At 44.9% G+C, this 20670-nt stretch overlaps 1 protein-coding gene across 6 annotated transcripts in view; it reads right to left on the bottom strand.

Annotated features, from left to right (window-relative positions):
- Window positions 1–20462, bottom strand: part of NSMF (NMDA receptor synaptonuclear signaling and neuronal migration factor) — an 87923-nt gene extending 67461 nt beyond the window's left edge. For 5 of the 6 annotated variants that reach the window (XM_032797490.2, XM_032797512.2, XM_075060454.1 and 2 more), the window contains exons 1-2: window positions 20168–20462; window positions 3531–3592 (exon numbers count right to left, since the gene is read on the bottom strand). In XM_032797490.2, the coding sequence (XP_032653381.1) occupies window positions 3531–3592; window positions 20168–20274 (169 nt within the window). In that variant the 5' untranslated portion in view covers window positions 20275–20462. The remainder of the gene's footprint in view (window positions 1–3530; window positions 3593–20167) is intronic. The other variant, XM_075060453.1, reaches the window with a different exon arrangement.
- Between the last annotated feature and the right edge of the window lie 208 nt (window positions 20463–20670).

The raw sequence follows: 20670 nt of genomic DNA, 5'->3' as shown, positions 1-20670 counted from the left end.
GTTTCCCTCAGCTGAGGATTTATCATACATGTGGCCTCTCTTATCATTCAGAATCAGTCATATCCCTGTGAGTGAAGGAGTGTAAACAGCAATGCCCGTTACTGACACTTCAAGGAAACAGAACATCATGAGAAGTTAAATGGTGACGCTGCGTGCACAGCTAGTCTACGTAGCCAGGTGTTTCTATCCTCCCTACCCCATTACCCACACTTGTTTTGTCTGGTTTTAAATTGGTCGATAATCTCTAACTTAGGGACTGTCTCTCACTATGCATTTGTGAAATGCCTAGCACACTGTGGCCTGGATCCTGATTGAGGCATCAGGGTACTACCACAGCATAAATAGTCAATAATAAAAAGAGCAACCTACGATCCCTTTTTATAACACCAGTTTTTACACTACAAAGCCTGCAGATCTCACCAGTTGATGACTCTCAGTGTGCCTGCACATGTACAACACAGCTGCACATATAGTGCACACACACATGCTGTGCAATCGCATACACACGAGGCTCAATCTTGCAAGATGATGACCACTCTGGACCCAATCCAACAAAGCAATAAAGTATAGGCTGGAGCACATGACTTAGGAGGAGAGGCTGAGGGAACTGGGCTTGTTTAGTCTGCAGAAGAGAAGAGTGAGGGGGGGATCTGATAGCAGCCTTCAGCTACCTGAAGGGGGATTCCAAAGAGGATGGAGCTGGGCTGTTCTCAGTGGTGGCAGATAACAGAACAAGGAGTAATGGTCTCAAGTTGCAGTGGGGGAGGTTTAGGTTGGATATTAGGAAACCCTACTTCACTAGAATGATGGTGAAGCCAGGGCCGGCTCTACTGTTTTTGCCGCCCCAAGCAGCGTGCCGAATTGCCACCGTGGACGGCGGGGGCTGTCCATGTGCTGTTAAGGCGGCACATGCATTTCCGCCACAATTCGGCGGCAGTTTCTGTCTTCAGCTGGAAGACAGAAGCTGTGCCGCCACGGACAGATGAACGTAGAAGCTGCCGCTGAATTGCCGCCGCCGCCGCAGAAACGCATGTGCTGCCCTAATGGCACATAGACTGCTCCCGCCATCCGCGGTGGCAATACGGCACCCTGTTGGGGGCAAAAAACACACAGACTGCTGCCCCTTGCAGATTGCCACCCCAAGCACCTGGTTGGGATGCTGGTGCCTGGAGCCAGTCCTGGGTGAAGCACTGGAATGGGTTACCTAGGAAGGTGGTGGAATCTCCTTCCTTAGAGGTTTTTAAGACTCGGATTGACAAAGCTCTGGTTGGGATGATTTAGTTGGTGTTGGTCCTGCTTTGAGCATGGGATTGGACTAGATGATCTCCTGAGGTCTCTTCTAACCCTAATCTTCAATGGTATAAATTAAATGCTTAAAGTGAAGCTCATAGAAGTTAAAGCAGCAGAGAATTCTGTGGCACCTTATAGACTAACAGACATTTTGGAGCATGAGCTTTCATGGGTGAATACCCACTTCGTCAGATGCATGCCCACAAAATTCACCCATGAAAGCTCATGCACCAAAACGTCTGTTAGTCTATAAGGTGCCACAGGATTTTCTGCTGCTTTTACAGATCCAGACTAGCACAGCTACCCATCTGATACTCATAGAAGTTAAGCACATCATTTAAGGGCTTTGCTAGATTAAAGCCAGAGTGCTCAAGGATCAAGCCCATAGTATGGAACATTTGCAGAAAAGCCGATATCTGACCTCTCTGCTTGTGGAACAACGGAAACTTGTGCCCACATTTTGCACCCACCAAATCCCTTCTGCATTTAACAGAATAACCTTCCTACTGCAATGAGTTTTGTTCCATCATATCCTATGGAATATGCTAAATTATATAGAATGCCATAGGATGATTAATAAATCTATGGAAAAAAAAGACTGCATTCTCTATTATATTCTATAGGCTTTTAGACCAATTTCTATTGAACTCTATTGATTTAGTTCCTATTTAAGTCTAAGATTTTTCCATAAGGGCTCCAGGCAGAAGTAAATTTATTTGATCCTTTCACTGTCCGATCCATGCCCACAGACAGTTTCACAAACACTTGGATTTGTCCCCTTAAGGCTAATAGTGATCCGAGAACATGGGAACAGAAACAGGAGACCGTCTTTCTGAGCATGCACCACTGTAAGTGCACATATACATGTTCCAGGTTCTCAGAATAACGAGCCTCCATTAGTTCCATTTTCCCCCATGTACAGTGATGCTGAGAGCACTAACACCATCATTTCTTCGTTATTCCTGCTAGGTCTGCGTCAGGGCAACTGTGCTGAAGGCACTTGCCTGTTCTCCACAGCATGCGGCATTGAAGCAGACATTACTGATCTCCTCATGGATCACAATGGTCCTTCCGGCCTTGGTACTATGAATGATCGAAACCCTAGAGACATTTTGTCTGAGACTATCATACCTAACAAATACAAAGGGACATCACACTCTGTGAATGGGGAAGAGAATATACTGCAGGAGAGGCATTGTTTTAAATCAATATTCTTCAGCAGACAGACCAATTCTGTAGGTTGTCAGCACTGACTAAGCAGGGAGTTATCTGGCTGTCTGGCACAAGCTGACATATTATTTTATACATTTGAGGCACAAGATATTTCCCCACACATGCAAAATGTCAGCTGTGTTGCTGAGGCCCCGAATTGCAAATGCTAGATTTTATCTCCTATTAAATAACTTCCTCCCCTGTGGAGGAGCCTGATGTTTTCATGAGGGTTTTTACTGGCCGCACTGCTAGTGAAATGTTTTGTATCGACAGCTCTGGAGCCTCTTGTCTTTCTCTACAGAACAGAGACACCAAAGGGAGCAGCCAGACAGGCTTCTCCCATCAAAATGTCTCAACAGTGATCTGTAGCGATGTAGCAAAGGGGTGTGGCCTCCCTCGGAGACTGACAGTGACGGAGAGTCACACCCACCTACTTGCTTACAAGGGACCACCTCTAAGGGTGTCTACACTACACAGGTGTGTTTTTATTTTAACACATTAGCTAACATGCTAAAATCCTAGTGGAGACAAGGTAACGGTAATTTTAACACACTGGTGAAGGTAAACCCTAGGAGTGAGCCTAGAGCTTATCTCAACCAACATATATGGGTTAACACTACAACTTGCCTTGCCTGCACTAGGACCTTAACATATTAAAACAGACCTTTTCTTCAAGTGAAGACAAGGCCTAAGCATGAGGCGCCAGCTCAGTCTCCTTGTGCATTTCAGACTTTATGCTTTCTGCTGAAACTTCCTTCAAGGGAGGCCAGCTGTCATGATGGTTTTGTGATATGGCACTTGTCCTCGATGAACAGAACTTATACCCCCAGCTCACTAAGTGTAGATTATCTCAGCCTTTTCTTCTAAAGTGCTTTAACATTGGGCTCCAAGGGATGGGGCCCTTTCCTCTCAGGTGCTGACACCCCACGCTGACTCTTTATACTAAATGCATTATTCTTATAAAGTCCACTGTGACACATGAGCACCATCCAAACATCAGTACAAAGGTCACACAAGATTTCTCTTACCTGAGCCGTTTCTCCCCTCAGGGTGGTTTTGCGAAAGATACTCTCCAAAAGCCTTTGCTGCCCTGGAAGTCCAAATGCCAGGGAACACACAGCAGCAGATACAAAAAGAGAGGAGTAAAGGTCAGTGTAGGAACAGCTATTTGCAATCACAAAGAGCATTTTAATGAGTGATATTTCCCAAAAGTCCCCTTGTTCCTCCCTCTACTTCCAGCTGATGCCAACACAAGCATACTATGATGGCTAGGGGTGCCTCAACTTTATCAGTCTGGAACATCTCTAGGAGCGAGGTGGAAGTGCAACTCCACGGTTTGTTCAGCCTTTGGCCTCTGGTCAGACTGCAAACAAGGGGACCAACTGTTATACAATATGGTCTTGTTTTTTATGACTTGGAAACCTGACCACTGGGAACTGGGCTGCACTGCCTCATTTCCGAGAGCTGCCGAGTGGCCCTGAGATGGTACCAGCTACCAGCTTGGGTCAAATTCAGACTGGCAGCCTAGGGGAGAGAGCCTCTACATTCCAGTCCCAACCAATCTTCTGGTGCTTTTTCTTCATGTTCCAACATGTTAGCAGCCCCAGCTCCTACAATATGACTAGCCATCCATTCACCTTACCCCAAGCTATGGGGCACCCATTACACTTCCTCTGGTGCTACGGAACAGGATTGTTTAAGAGCTAATTAAGACCAGTAAAAATAAACAAACAAGCTCACAACAATAGTTACATTTACAACAAGTAGGTAGCAGAGTAGGAAGGGGAGCTACAATGGGGACAGCTCTCTCTCTCTCTCTCTGCTAGAGTACTTTTGTTATCTTTCTCCTTCGGAGGTGCTTGACCTCAGAGTAAGCCTCTGCCTCTCAAGATGAAGCTGCAGTTGCTGCCGTGAGAGGCTGCTTGTGAAAGCAACAGCACTTGTGCTCAAATTTACACTTACTCTCAGCTCCTGACTTCCCTTCTATTCTGCCACTTGATGGCAGGACAGTGCAACAGCCCTTCACCCATGCAGTCAGGAGTTTTCCTTGCTGCACATATACACCATCTCCCCAGAGTGTATTCACAAGTGTGCCTGGCATAGGTAAGAATGGAAGGCCCATTTGTGAGCCGCAAACAATATAACACTCGGACTGGAGACTATCAGAGCAGTAAAGAAGGGAAGCGATCTGATTTCCCCAGGACTAATAACTTCAGCATTGCAGGATGCAAAATGTATTGAGCTGGAGAGCTGATTTCACCTGTGAAAGCAGCAGGGCTTTGTTCTCTGCTTAGCTACACTTAGCAAAAGTAGTGTGCTAAGGCTTTGATACGGTCATCTACCCCACGCACTTGTCTAGTCCAAAAACTGGATGTTCCCTTGAGACAGGCTTGTTTTGGGGGCAGTGTTCTCCTCCTCTGCCTCCCTGAACAACCAAGTACAAAGCAGAGCACCCCCTGCAGCACCCCTTAGGAGAGTGCAGCATGCTCTCTTCCCTGTGCCTTTGTTACAGTGGGGGGCTGGAGAGGGGCAGAGCTAGAGCCCCACTCCATTGTCAGGGTACCATTCCAAGGGGCACCAGCAGGAAGCCACCCTTGCACTTGGGACATTCCTAGATTTCAAGGCTGAAGGGACTGTGATCATCTGGGCTGACCTCCAGGATAGCACAGGCCAGAGACCTCCCCCAGAATTGTTCCTAGAGTAAATCTTTTAGAAAGACGTCCAGTCTTGATTTAAAAATGGTCAGTGATGGAGAATCCACCAGAACCCTTGGTACATTGTTCCAGCGGTTAATTACTCTGACTGTTAAAAAAAATTATGCCTTATTTCCAGTCTGAATTTGTCTAGCTTGAAAACTTAGGAGGATGCAGGGGCTGCTGATGTGACTTTCATCCTTGCCCTGAGGCATGGGTAAGTAACATAAAAGGCTTACCAGTATGGGGTCCAGCTCTGGGACCCCGGAAGGGGTGTGGGGTCAGCCTTCCCCAGCCAGCCCTTCTGCACTGCCCAGCCCAGCATTACCCAGGGCTCTGGCAGTGATTTAAAAGGGCCCTGGCCACTGCTGCAGTAGTGGCAGTGGCAGCCAGGAGCCCCAGGGCCTCTTAAATCGTAGGGCCCCAAGGCAGCTGTCCCTTTTCCCCCTCCCTGCCCCCCCATTGGTGGCCCTGGGGGGCAAATGGGGCAACGACGTTAAAACGCTGCCATGGCAGTGCTTTAACATTGGCTGTGTACAGACCCGTACCGGGCTGTACCTGTCCACTTTCACCTCTGCCTCAGGGACATAAGAACATGAAAACAGCCATAATGAGTCAGACAAAGGTCCATCTAGCTCAGTATCCTGTCTTCTGACAGTGGCCAGTGCCAGGTGCACCAGATGAAATTAACAGAACAGAAAATCATCAAGTGATCCATTCCCTGTCGCCCATTCCCAGCTTCTGGCAAACAGAGGCTAGGGACACCATCCCTCCCCATCCTGGCTAGTACTCATTGAGGGAACTATTTACCATTAATTTATCTAGTTCTTTTTTGAACACAAACAGAGTGAAGGCTCCTTGTGCCCTCTCACCCCCTTGCGTACCCATCCAGGTATCAGACACAATACAGCCCTTGCATTATACAAGTCCAAACTTAGGAACCTAATCCCAGGAATCCTTACTCATACAAGCAGTCCTTGTTCACATAGTGTCAATGGGTAACTCACACGAGCAAGGGCTACTTGTGCGAGTAAGGATTTGCAGGGTCAGGCCCCTACGGTGCCATTCCTTTGTATACATGTCATGAGGCTTCACATGCATGAAATGAAGAGATTGCAGGGTTAGTTGGTTGGTTTGTTTGGTGTGTGTCACAAATTCTTCCTCTGCATCACTCCATGTAAATGATCTATTTAAGGAAATGAGTTTATCAGCTCTCACATGAGTTGTTACGCTACATGTGCATGAGGTTTTATGTAAACAAAGAATTTGGAATTATTCAGATTAACTTTAGTTTCCTATTTGTTCTAAAGATGTAAGTGCACCTCAATCCAATCGGTCTCCCCAGACATCTCTGCTGATGCCCACTATTGAATGCCCATCTGCCCTAAAATCTGAGCTGGTCCCATTCACTATCCTTTGAAGAATTTGCATACTATATGCTGAAGGCCACATGTGGGAATATCCCAGAATTTTCTCTCTTCAGTTGTCAACTACAGTCTAGACAAATTCATCTTCTTTATTTCTTCAGGCCCAAATTATGAGCAGCCCCTGCACAGCTGCTGAGGGATGAGTAAAAACCTCCCCACCCCACCTGTTGCATGGGGCCAATCTGAGGAACAGTCCCTGTGCTGTGGTCCGAAGACCTGACCCCAAACATCTCATCATCTTCTCCAGCAGGAACAGAAGAGGCGACAGCATAGATCCCATGGTATCTCACATGAGAGTGATGATTACTCAAAACACAGGTGATTATTCAAAACCACTCTCCGGGATTTCCCAGTGAAGGCGGAAGAGAACCAGTCAAGAATGGTGCTGTCCACTCTGGGCTGGGTCTGCAGACACATCAAGAAAATGCCACAGTCCATGATATCAAGCACTTTGGACTGACTAAAAAAACAACATGGACACTTGACCATTGTCTATCACCAGATTATCGACTAGTGAGACTAGAACAATATCAATACAATATTCAGTCATGACCACAATATTGCAGCCAATTTCATTGCAAATTCCTGTCTAATTTGCTGTCCACACTAACCCTTTGTCTTCTTCTGCATTCCTGCTTTCTGGTATCCAATCCCTTCTCATGGACTCAGAGTTTCAGATATTTCCCTCCGGTGTAATAGCTTGCACTTTGCCAAGCTCCATCTCATGTAGCTGTCCTTATGTCTAATCTCTATGCCATACCCTTTGTGTTATTTTTGTGCCCTCACCAGTTTTCACAGCTATTCCAGTTTAGCACCATCTGCAAATGCCACTGATGCATTAGATACTCCCTCCTTCAGAATATTAATTGGGAAGTTAAATTAGACCAGACCTACTTCCAATCTCTGCAGCAGGCAGTCCACTCCTCAATACCCTGCAGCATAGGCGTGTGCAGCACATTTCATTAGGGTGTGCACCCAGAGAATTTTTTTTTTTAAAAGGCAAACATTTATTGAATACTCAATCATAAAGGACATTATTTTTATTCATCAAACTAAATAAACTAAAAACTTATTTTTTTTAAATTAACAACAACTAAACTTCACTTAAAAAAATGAGACAAAAATACCAAATTTTTGCTGTAGCGATAACCTAGCATATACAAACATACAGTCAATTTTCATTATCTTTATCTTTAACCAGATAATGAGTTAACTCAAATTGATCAAAACAGACTAAGATTTCTTCATTTTCCTGTCCTACAGAATGAGACGTTGCACACCAGGTGTTATGGACTTAAATGCCTCAATCACATCATTGTAATTAACTGACTAAGTCAATTCTTGTTCAATGTACAAAATCATGAGTGAGTCGAGGCGCTGTTGGGACATTGTACTTCTTAGTTTGTTTTTTACATGTGCTAGTTTCGAAAAGGCGCTTTCACATGAACAGCTTGTAACAGGTAAGACTGGAAAGGATTGAATAGATTTGTAAAAGGCCTGGAACATGGAAGACCAATCCTATTCCTTTAGCCAATCAAGCCACTCTCTGGTGGTGTTCATACTGCTGACTTTCGGAACAGATCTGTCATGACCCCGAAGGAATCCAACTTCAGCTTCCAACTCATCCAAGAACACTTTAAATTTGTTGGCAATGATTCTCATATCGTCCCTGCCAATGTCTAAGTTCAGCAGTTTTCCCATTGCAGTCACAATTTTACAAGTTTCCCGTTCAAATCGCTGGTCAATGCTGGTAATCACTGGGTAAAATGAAGTTATTCTCTCCTGCTCCTCTTTTGTATCAAAGTGATGCTGGGACTCAAACACGTCATCAATACGAGTGGATGTTTTTCTCTTCTTAACTGGGGCAATCGATATACCATGCTCTACACACATTTTCACACTGTCATTGAAAATAGATTGAAAATATTCTGGGCCACTTCTCATCGCAGCCAAAGATTTTTGCAAGCTTTTCACCCCTGTCATTGCAGTAAGTGAGTTGAGATCTGGAGCTTGAAGAGCCTTACTCACTTTTACCACCATCTGGAGAATAGGGTGCACCATGTGAAGGGCAAAGATGAACTTCAATGAATTTAGTTCATGGATAAGGCCCCTGGCTTTTATTTTAGCGTTGGCAAGGCAAGTTGTTTCTATAATCTCTTCTAAAGCTTGTAAAATGATGGAGCAGTTTTGTTTTACAGGAGCCACTGCTTCTGCTCTGCATGCCCACCCTGTGTTTGACAGTGACTTCAAAGTCTTCAACTGGGATCCTACTTCTTGGGAAATCTTCTCCATTACTGCTTGTCGCACAGGACTCCCCTCCATGAAGGCATAAAGAGTCTGAATAACACCAAAAAAATCAAAGACAGTTCTGTTTTGTTTACTTGAAGTGCATGATCTACTAGGAGGAGGGTCAAACAATACCCATAGCAGTGTACATAGAGTATTTCACTGTTTTTCTTTACATTTCATTTGATCTCCTCCAGTACATCCAGACATACTAGATGCACCATCAAAACAGAGAGACATCACTGATGACCAGTCAATTTCAAGAACGCTGAGGACATCATTTAACTGGTCAAAAATAGACTGAGAATCAACTGTTAATAGTCTCTGAACAGACACAAAATGTTCAACTGGACTATGTTTTTCATTGTCAAAATACCACACCACAATGGACATCTGTTCATGGTGTCCACAGTCAGCAGTGTCACCTGCAATTATTGAGACCATTTTTCCATTTAGTGAAGACACAATCTTTTGTTGCACGACATTGTGCAAGGCCACAATTAAATCATTTTGGTTGAGATTACTCAGATAGGTAGCATTTTGAGGAGATTGTTGCACATGCTTTGCCATTATGGGATCATATTTTTGGAGCATATTGACAAGATTTAGAAATAAACAACTCTCAAAAGTGTCAGCTTTTTCATTGTGACCCTTAAATGGTCTCCCACCTTTCGTCAAACACAGAAGAATGTCAATCAGTCGCTCCATTACACTTCGGTTGTGGCACCATTCTTCTTCTTGTTTAGACAGATAAGCCTGTTTGCCTTCATCCAACAATACATCAATAGGTTTCCCTTCATTAAAACTTGACCAGGAAGAACAGCTCAACACATGAGATTTTGACAGTTGGCGGTTTTTAAAACTTTCGTTAGCCCTATGCCAGTTTGTGAATCCCTTATCAATAAATGCTGGATCCGTGTGACCTTTGTTTGCTGCATCATTAGAGGAGAAGCAATGGCAGTAAAAGCAAAATGCTGCATTCTTTGATGGGCTATGTTCTAACCACTTATACTTTCTCATACCATTCGAACTGAAAACTTCTTTCTTTAATCCCTATTTTACTTCTAGGAAACATGCTCAATCTAGGCTGACAAGGACCTCTAGATAATTGAGACCGGGGTTCTAATCTATTTTTTGGAATATCCCAGACCAGGTCATCAGATGGAATGTTTGATAGCTTTGAATAGGAACTACAAAGTCTGTTTCTGTTGGTCATTACTCAGTTTATTGCATGTACTGGAACTGGTGGCAGCATTATCTTCATGTAAGTTCTTAACCAAGGAGTCCGAGCTATTTGCACTACTATCAGCGCATTCATTATAATTCAGTCTGTCTGATCCTTTTCTTATCTTAACAATGAACCAATCCATATTTTAAAATTAAACGGAGGGTATCATACGATTGAAATGTAAAGCCACGGGCTTGTTATGCTATTTCAGTAGAGTACACGCAACAAAGATTACAAACACTGTAGACACTGCGCTGGGCACGCCTGATGCGGCCGCCTATATAGGTCAAAGAATTTTCTAGAATAGTAGCTGGAGAGGGAGGGGAGGACCAATGGTAATGCGATGCTGCAGTAGTGGGGAGGCATGCTGCAAGTGAACGCGGGCTTTCCATACATTTCTACAGCATCTATATTACGCAATTCGGCGCTTATTGCATAATACAACAATCCATACTTCATAACTAAAAGAGCATATCATGCGATTAAATTAAAATGCAAAGCTGCTCTTTTTTCTGAGACATTAGGGCAGGGGTGGACAAACTTTTTGGGCTGAGGGCCACATTGGGGTGGGGAAATTGTATGCAGGGCCGGGGCAAGGGGCTGGGGTACAGGAGGGGGTGTGATGTGCAGGAATGGGCTCAGGGCAAGCGATTGTTCTCAGTGGTACCTGATGACAGAACGAGGAGTAATGGTTTCAAGTTGCAGTGGGGGAGGTTTAGGTTGGATATTAGGAAAAACTTTTTCACTAGGAGGGTGGTGAAGCACTGGAATGGGTTACCTAGGGAGGTGGTGGAATCTCCTTCCTTAGAGATTTTTAAGGTCAAGCTTGACAAAGCCCTGGCTGGGATGATTTAGTTGGGGATTGGTCCTGCTTTGAGCAGGGGGCTGGACTAGATGACCTCCTGAGGTCCCTTCCAACCCTGATATTTTATGATTCTATGATTGGGACAGAGAAGGGGTGCGGGGTGCAGGCAGGGAGCTCAGGACAGGGAATTGGGAGGCTGGGTGCAGGAGGGTTTCAGGCTCCAGCCCGGTGCCACTTACCTAAAGCAGCTCAAGGTAGCAGCAGCGTGTTCCCTGGCTGTCTGCCCAGGCCCCACACCGTGCCACTAATCACGTCCCTGCATGGCCCTTGGGCGGGGGTACAGGGCTCCGCACGCTACCCTTGCCATGCCTCCAGGTACCTCCCCTGAAGCTCCCACTGGCCGCGGTTCCCCGTTCCTGGCCAATGGGAGCTGCAGAGGACGGTGCCTGGAGCAGCACATGGAGCCCTGTGCCTCCCTCTTCCCCCCCCCAAGGCCCCAGGGACATGGTGCCAGCCATTTCTGAGAGTGGCACAAGGCCTGCAGCACTACAGGGAGCAAGTCCCATGGACCAGATCCAAAGCCCTGAGGGGCCAGGCCCACCCCTGCATTAGGTATGCCTGGGCACACCTAGCACACCCCATGCGCATGCCTAGGCACTGCAGTTTACCATAACCCTTTCTTTATTTAAAGTCCGTGACCAATGCACAATTCTACACGGTAGTTTTCCTACCTAAGCCAATTTGAAATCATAACAATTTCATAAGATACTACAGAATGTTTTACTAAAATCAATCGCATGGCAGCTACTGTGTTCTCCTCATTCTCTAATTTTGCAATTCAAACCAAAAACCAATAAAACTTTATTAACAACAACATTTACTAATAAATCTTGTTTGTGCGGAGGGAAAGCTCAGTGGTTTGAGCATTGGCCTGGTAAACCCACGGTTGCGAGCTCAATCCTTGAGGGGGCCGTTTAGGGAGCTGGGGGAAAAATCTGCCAGAGGGTTGGACTAGATGACCTCCTGAGGTCCCTTCCAACCCTGATATTCTATGTTTGCCCCACTTCCCTCACCCCTCAATTCTGCCACTATGAACACAGCTAATGTGGTTCGAAACCCACCAAAATTATCCATGACCTGGACAGAAAACCCTTCACAGTGGTTGGCAACGTGGAGCAGAGAGCAAGGGATATTCATTTAACTATCAGCATGAAGAAAAGAAAAACTTACCTCAGGTAAATAATGTGACTGCAAAGAGCCTAAACATGTTGCCCCAACTCAGAGGTGTCAGAAGGCATAACCAGGGGACTGTTAATGTCCAAGAGCAACATACCCCTTTAGATTTTCCTCCACATAGACTGTGTGTGTTCTGCCCTTGTCAGTCTAGGCTATCACTGCTTCCTTTAGCTGGTTAAAACAGATTCCTTATTGCAGCTATTTATTATTAAAGGTACCAGCACTGGGCTCAGCATTTTAAAAGAGACATTGAAATTTTTAAAGCAATATGGGAGATTTAGACAGGTTCAGTAGGTGGCAAGAAGCTGGCATGCTGTACAATATGGTGAATCTGGAAGGACTTTATACTACAAGGTATTGTATCTCATGTAACCTCCTAAGAGGGGTCTCGAGCAGGGGAGAGGGTATCCTGTGTGCATGCCAGCAGCTGTGTAGATGAAACAAAGGGATGTTCACATGTATTATTCAATAAGCTCATAGAATTGACACAATTTTAGCAGGGAAATGTGTAACAAAACATCATGAGTTCCATGAACCCTAGCAGAAGCTGGTATATTGCAAGTCAAGTCTTTACAGCACAACAACCACCCGAACAGGTCTGCTATATAACAAGGCAGGGACGCGAGAGTTGTGCATGAAAACCATCCTATACGTCCACTCAAAGAATAATCATATGAAGACATCTCCCATGCAACATAAATCCCTCCATTGTGTTCATAGGTACTGAAGGGCCATATGCCATGGTACTGTATGCACCAACACACAGCATGGGAAGACTTCATTCCCACTCATTGCTCTAACAAGGGATGCAGTATAATAATGATGCTATTTCACACTTATACAGGACATTTCTTACGTTTTAAGACTGCACAATGTAACACTGAATTGCAGCCACTTCTGGACTGGAGATAGCACCTGATCATTACATTCTATACTACAACTGCATCAGAAGAGGAGGTAATGTTGACCAAGAATGCCAGGGCAATCACTTGTTTTTAATCAAGGTACAGGTGATGTCCATGAAGAGCAGATAGGGCTTTGGTTTTTAAAGATTTGTTTGAAAGAGCCAACTTGCAGTAAACTGCATGGAAGTTAATGAATCCATGTGGGAAAGCTGAAGGGCTGAATCAAACCTGCTGGGATTTGAATTTACGGTTCGAGGGATTTTAGACCTGTTAGACCATCCATGCTTGTCACACAACAGTAAACAAATTCTGTACCCTGCTCAGTAATAGGGTCATATATTCATGTCTCTCACATAGAAGAAAAGTTGTCTACTAGAAATCGTTCTGAGGCCTGGTCTACACTACAATTTTAGGTCGAATTTAGCAGCGTTACCTCGATTTAAGCCTGGACCCGTCCACACGACGAAGACCTTTTTTTTGACTTAAAGGGCTCTTTAAATCGATTTCTTTACTCCACCTCCGATGAGGGGATCAGTGCTGAAATCGGCTTTGCCAAGTCGAATTTGGAGTAGTGTGGACGCAATTCAATAGTATTGGCCTCTGGGAGCTATCCCAGAGTGCTCCATTGTGACCACTCTGGAGAGCGCTCTCAACTCAGATGCACTGGCCAGGTAGACAGGAAAAGGCCTGCAAACTTTTGAATCTCATTTCCTGTTTAGCCAGAGTGGCAAGGTGCAGCTGAGTGCAGATCTCATCAGCAGAGGTGACCATGATGGAGTCCCAGAATCGCAAAAGAGCTCCAGCATGAACCAAACGGGAGGTACAGGATCTGCTTGCCATATGGGGAGACGAATCCGTGCTAGCTGAACTCTGTTGCAGTAAACGAAATGCCAGAGCATTAGAAAAAGTCTCAAAGGGCATGAAGGACAGAGGCCATAATAGGGACGCACAGCAGTGCCGTGTGAAAATTAAGGCTGAACAGAAATGTTCCCTGCTGTTAGCCACACGGTGGGGGGAGGGGTGAAGTGATCATCCCATAGAAAAGTGGGGGGGGGAAGAGAATTTGATTTTGTGCTGCACACTAACCCACAAACTGCAGACCCTCCTTTTAAATTGCAAACTCATTTTAAATGGTCAATCCAATGGCCGCTTGGTATGGGAAAGGAGGGCGCTGCTATTTGAAACCATTCCCAAACGTTGTGAAGATTAAAGAAGCCAAAAGACTGTGGCTTACCATAGCTGCCTGAAAGCTGAATTCTGTTGCCTGGCATGGTGGGAGTGATCTCTCACACCACACCGGCAGACCCTCAATATAAGAGGCAAAATATTACCTTGTAATGAAAGCACATGTGCTGTGTAATGTGAACGGCAAGGTTTAACAGGAAAGAGTGATCCTACTGTTCCCTAAAATGTGTCTTTTTCACTACCACTCTCCCTTCTCCCCGCCCCCCACCAGCTGCAAATGTTTCTCTTTCACAGAGGCTAGCAAAGATTAGAAGGTGAAAAAAATGCACTCGGGATGAGATGTTCTCAGAGCTACTGCAGTTCTCCCACACGGACAGAGCACACCAGAATGTGTGGAGGCAGATGATGTTAGAGTGCAGGAAAGCATAACAGGAATGCAAGGAGAGGTGATGGGCTGAAGAGGATAGGTGGCGTCAGCTTGCTGACAGAAGGCAAGAGTCGATGCTCTGACTGCTGGGCTGAAGAGGATAGGTGGCGTCAGCTTGCTGACAGAAGGCAAGAGTCGATGCTCTGACTGCTGGAGCATCAAACTGATATGCTCCAGCATATGGTCGAGATACAGGAAAGGCAGAAGGAGCACAGACCGCAACTACAGCCCCTGTGTAACCAACCGCCCTCCTCCCCAAGTTCTATAGCCTCCTCACCCAGACACCCAAGAACGCGGTGGGGGGGGGGGGTCCTCCAGCCGTCCAGCCATTCCACCCCAGAGGATTGCCCAAGCAACAGAAGGCTGTCCTTCAATAAGTTTAAGTTTTAAAGTGCGGTGTGGCCATGTCCTTCCCTCCACCCCCATCCCTCCTGGGCTACCCCCATTTGTGTGATGAATTAATAAAGAATGCACCAATGTGAAGCAACAATGACTTTATTGCCTCTGCAAGTGGTGATCAAAGGTGGGAGGAGAAGGTGTTTACCTTACAGGGAAGTAGAGTGAACCAAGGAAGGGGGAGGAGGGTTCATTAAGAGAAACAAACAGAACTGTCACACCGTAGCCTGGCCAGTCATGAAACTGGTTTTCAAAGCTTCTCTGATGCGCAGTGTGTCCTGCTGTGCCCTTCTAATTGCCCTGGTGTCTCACTGCGCATAATTAGTGGCCAGGTGATTTGCCTCAACCTCCCACCCTGACAAACGTCTTCCCCTTACTCACAGAGATTGTGGAGTGCACAGCAAGCAGTAATAACAATGGGAATATTGGTTTCACTGAGGTCTAACCGAGTCAGTAAACTGCACCAGAGTGCTTTCAAGTGTCCAAATGCACATTCTACCACCATTCTGCACTTGCTCAGCCTGTGGCTGAACAGCTCCTGACTGCTGTCCAGGCTGCCTGTGTATGGATTCATGAGCCATGGCATTAAGGGGTAGGCTGGGTCCCCAAGGACCACATTTCAACTTCCCCAACGGTTATTTTCTGGTCTGGGAAGAAAGTCCCTTCCTGCAGCTTTTGAAATAGACCACAGCTCCTGAAGACATGAGTGTCATGTACCATTCCCGGCCATCCCACATTGATGCCGATGAAACGTCCCTTGTGATCCACCAGTGCTTGCAACACCATTGAAAAGTACCCCTTGCAATTTATGTACTGGGTGCCCTGGTGCTCTGGTGCCAAGATAGGGATATGGGTTCCATCTATCGCCCCACCACAGTTAGGGAATCCCATTGCAGAAAAGCTATCCACTATAACCTGCACATTTCCCAGAGTCACTAGCCTTGATAGCAGTAGATCTTTTATTGCGTGGGCTCCTTGGATCACAGCAGCCCCCACAGTAAATTTGCCCATTCCATATTGACTCCCGACTTACCAGTAGCTGTCTGGCATTGCAAGGTTTCACAGGGCTATTGCCACTAGCTTCCCAACTGTGAGGGCTGCTCTCATCTTGGTATTCTGGTGCTTCAGGGCAGGGGAAAGCAAGTCACAAAGTTCCATGAAAGTGCCCTTATGCATGCGAAAGTTCCGCAGTCACTGGGATTCATTCGAGACCTGCAACATTATGCAGTCCCACCAGCCTGTGCTTGTTTCCTGGGCCCAGAACTGGCATTCCACCGCATGAACGTGCTCCATTAACATCATGATGTGCACACTGTCGGGGCCCGTACTTTGCGAGAAGTCTATGTCCATGTCTACATCTTCATCAGTCTAGTCAGCGCGCTGCCGTCACCTCCTCGTCTGGTTTTGCTTTGGCAGGTTCTGTATATACTCCAGGATACTGTGTGTGGTGTTTACAGTGCTCATAATTGCTGCAGTGATCCCAGCAGGCTCCATGCTCATTAAAAAATAATGCATTTATTAAATTTGTGACTACATGACTTGGAGAATTGTATGTCTCCTGTTCTGTTTTACCTGCATTGTGCCATATATTTCATGTTGTAGCAGTCTCGAATGATGACCCAGCACATGTTGTTGATTTTAAGGACACTTTCACAGCAGATTTGACAAAATGCAAAGAAGGTACCAATGTGAGATTTCTAAAGATAGCTACAGCACGTGACCCAAGGTTTAAGAATTTGAAGCGCCTTTCAAAAATCTGAGAGGGACGGAGCATGCTTTCGAAAGTCTTAAAAGAGCAATGCTCCAATGCAGAAAATACAGAACCTGAACCACCACCACCACCAAAAAATCAACCTTTTACTAGTGGCATATAATTCACATGATGAAAATGAACATGCGTCGGTCTGCTCTGCTTTGGATCGTTATCAAGCAGAACCCATCATCACCAAGGACGCAAGTCCACTGGAATGGTGGTTGAAGCATGAAGGGACATATGAATCTTCAGCACATCTAGCACATAAATATCTTGTGATGCCAGCTACAAAAGTGTCATGCAAACACCTGTTCTCACTTTCAGGTGACATTGTAAACAAGAAGCAGGCAGCATTATCTCCTGCAAATTGTAACCAAACTTGTTTGTCTGAGAAATTGGCTGAACAAGAAGTAGGACTGGGTGGACTTGTAGGCTCTAAAGTTCTACATTTGAATGCAGATTTTTTTGTACATAATTCCACATTTGTAAGTTCAACTTTCATGGTAAAGAGATTGCACTACAGTACTTGTATGAAATGTATTTTTCCATTCTATTTCTTGTTTTTTACAGTGCAAATATTTGTAATAAAAAAATAAAGTGAGAACTGTACACTTTTTATTGTGTTATGATTGAAATCAATTTGAAAATGTATAAAACATCCAAAATATTTAAATAAATGGTATTCTGTTATTGTTTAACAGTGCAATTAATCGTGATTATTTTTTTAATTGCGTGATTAATTGCGATTAATTTTAATTGCTTGACAGCCCTAAAAATAATCTGAACTATATTGCCTTCTGCACTGTCCATTTCTAACTACATCACTTCCTCTGTTCTTACCCCACTATTACCATCATTGGGATTTAATGCTGTACCTTAGAGCTTCAGAGTGACAAGTTACTTTAAGTCTATTTGTCAGCGCAGCATGGACTGGGCTCTACAGAGAACTCGGCTATAATTTTTTCTAGCAAAAAGAGTCTCCCTCAAGTTCATATGAAAAGTTCACTTCCTCCAATCTGCTTAGCAGTGAACATCTAAAACTGGGGAAGCAGCCAGTGCTACTAATGGACCTATTCCCTTTATGATTGTCCACATAATATCAGCCCAGCAGCCACTAGGAAGCAAAAGGCAAATATCTCCTGAGGGCTGCAGCTGTGTTTGCCACACAGCAGGGATGGAGCCAGCTCTCTGCCATCTTCATGGTCAATATTCCACAGTCAGTTTAAGATGTGAAGCTCATCTATATTTAAAAAAAAAAAAAAAAATCCCAAGTCCTATCAAGCAACAGACAAGTTTTTCAGGATCTCCCAGGAGCCATAAGAACAGCCACACTGGATCAGACCAAAGTATCCTGTCTTCTGACAGTGGCCAGGGCCAGATGCTTCAGAGGGGATGAACACAACAGGTAATCATCAAGAGCTCCATCCCCTGTCGCTTGTTTCCAGCTTCTGGCAAACAGAGGCTCTCCCTGCCTATCCTGGTTAATAGTCATTGATGAACCTATCCTCCATGAACTTATCTAGTCTTTTTGAACCCTATCTTGGCCTTCACAACATCCTCTGGCAAGGATTTCCACAGGTTGACTGTGCATTGTGTGAAGAAATACTTCCTTTTGTTTGTTTTAAATATGCTGCCTATTCATTTCATTTGGTGACTCCCAGTTCTTGTGTTATGAGGAGTAAATAATATTTCCTTATTTACTTTCTCCACACCAGTCATGATTTTACAGACCTCTATTGTATCCCTCTTAGTGGTCTCTTTTCCAAGCTGAAAATTCCCAGTTTTATTAATCTTTTCTCACGTCTTACCACAATAAAAGGTAGCAGGGATGGGCAATATATGCCCAAATTCTATAGCATGGATCAAGTACTAAGAAAAGAAAACCTTTCAAAGGGTAAACGTAATGGCCTGAGACATTCCAAGAAATGGGGATATTTGGTAGGTTTGGCTTTTCACAGGATGGCTTTTTTATTACAGGGGGAACTGACGATCACCTCACTGGGAAAACTATCACCAGCCATGTGGTCAGATATGCAGATGCAAACCAAACCAGGCAAACTCAAAGTATTTGCCATTTACAAGGATTGAAAGGATCCACTCTGATGACTAGCTCATTAAAACATTAAACCCCTGCCTCAGTGGGGCTGGCATTTGGACAATACCAACTGATGATGCTAGCAAAGCTGGGAATATGCCCTGGGTAGAACCTTCCCAGATGAATTAACTCTTTGAAGGTTGTTCATTTGAAAACAGTTATATGAAACTTGAGAGAATTGCATAGTACAATCGTATGTGCTGCATGTCAGACATTTAAGAGTGAACTTTCTGTTTTGCACAGGATAAGCATTTATCATATATTAGGTATTTTTCAAATATTAGCCATATGTCTATAGGTACTGTGTATGTCAGCATTTCTAGACTGCAGATGTACGATGTAGTGTCTAATGAAAAATGTTCCTACTCTGAGCAGTCATTAGTTACATTCCCTACAGAAGGATTGTTCAAAGAGAGATTCTTTCTATTAGCTTAATGCACCCATACTAAATGCAGAATGAACTGCACTGTTCATTAGTCCTTGAGGTGCTCACTCACACATACAGTAACCAAAGAGACAGTGAGATTTTGCACCACAGGGTGTTTTGAGGAACACAAAAAGTTATGTCATTATATATGTAAAATTCATATACCAAATGTGATTTCCTGATTGCAAATCGATGCCATTAATTACTTGAGATTGGTTTGTGTTATTCCCATGAGTGATTTTTTGACAGGCCTCCCGCTAGGCAGATGGTTCCTTACAGCTCATGTCATTTGCTATTTAAACCCACTGGAAAGCCAGAATAAAGCTAAAAATAAATAAGCAGTATTCTCCACTGGAGCCTGCAGGTTAAAGGGAGCAAGGAAATCAAGCATCACATTCTCTCCCCACCCACACAAACAAGCCTGATTGTCTTAGTTTAGTTTGCTTTGCAGGGATATTACCTTGTCTGGAAAAACAATGAGGCATCTAAAATGTTTGCACGTTCGAGCACTATTCGTTTAGTGAATTTCACCAGAAAGAAAGAGAGAGGAGACAAATGCAAACACCTGCAATACCGAGTCTTATTATGCCCCCTCACACACACACACCCTGCCCTGTGCAAATGCCCAGATTTCTTCTACGCTGACATTTGTAATGCAGTTAGCCAGTCAGAGTGCACACCCCAGGCAGCACATTGAGTTGTGCGGGCATTTCGCTTAGCAAGGCATTGCCAGAATCTTCTTGGGTAGTTATGTTGATCGCACCCTTGCTATAAACTTGCCTAGACCGAGGTTCTCACTCACCTAACTTTAGCTGCTACAGAAGATATAGCATCATTCCTCAGAGTCTTCCTTCTGGATACAGCTGTGCCCATATTCGCTGGGAGAAAAGCTTTGGAGGCAACATTCATTGCACAAAACCTCTACCCATAACGCTGAGGGGAAACAGCGATAACGAAGAAGTCCTGCACTATGCCCCGATCTGCTGCTTTATTCCTCCCGTGGCGGAGCCATGTGCACTCAGGACCCCAGCTTGGCATTCAAGGGGCCAAGCCCTGCCATGCACAGCATCTGTATTGCCTCCTGCCATTCATCTCCCGGCAGCACAATAGACCCGGCTCTTGCTAGTAAAACGCTTCAGCAAACCGCTGTTCCCCGTTTGCTGCCTTCTCATTGATGGCTGCGGGAGGCTGGGCAATGGGAGGGTTAAGGAAGCTCCTCCATACCCCCCTCCCCCGGCGCTGACATCATGGAAGGCATGCGAAGGAGGGGAGAAGCGAAAGCTGGAAAACCAGCTCAAGGAGGAA

This window comes from Chelonoidis abingdonii, chromosome 24 (assembly GCF_003597395.2).
Source record: "Chelonoidis abingdonii isolate Lonesome George chromosome 24, CheloAbing_2.0, whole genome shotgun sequence".
Lineage (NCBI taxonomy): Eukaryota > Metazoa > Chordata > Testudines > Testudinidae > Chelonoidis > Chelonoidis abingdonii.
This window is presented reverse-complemented; position numbering and strand designations above follow the sequence as displayed.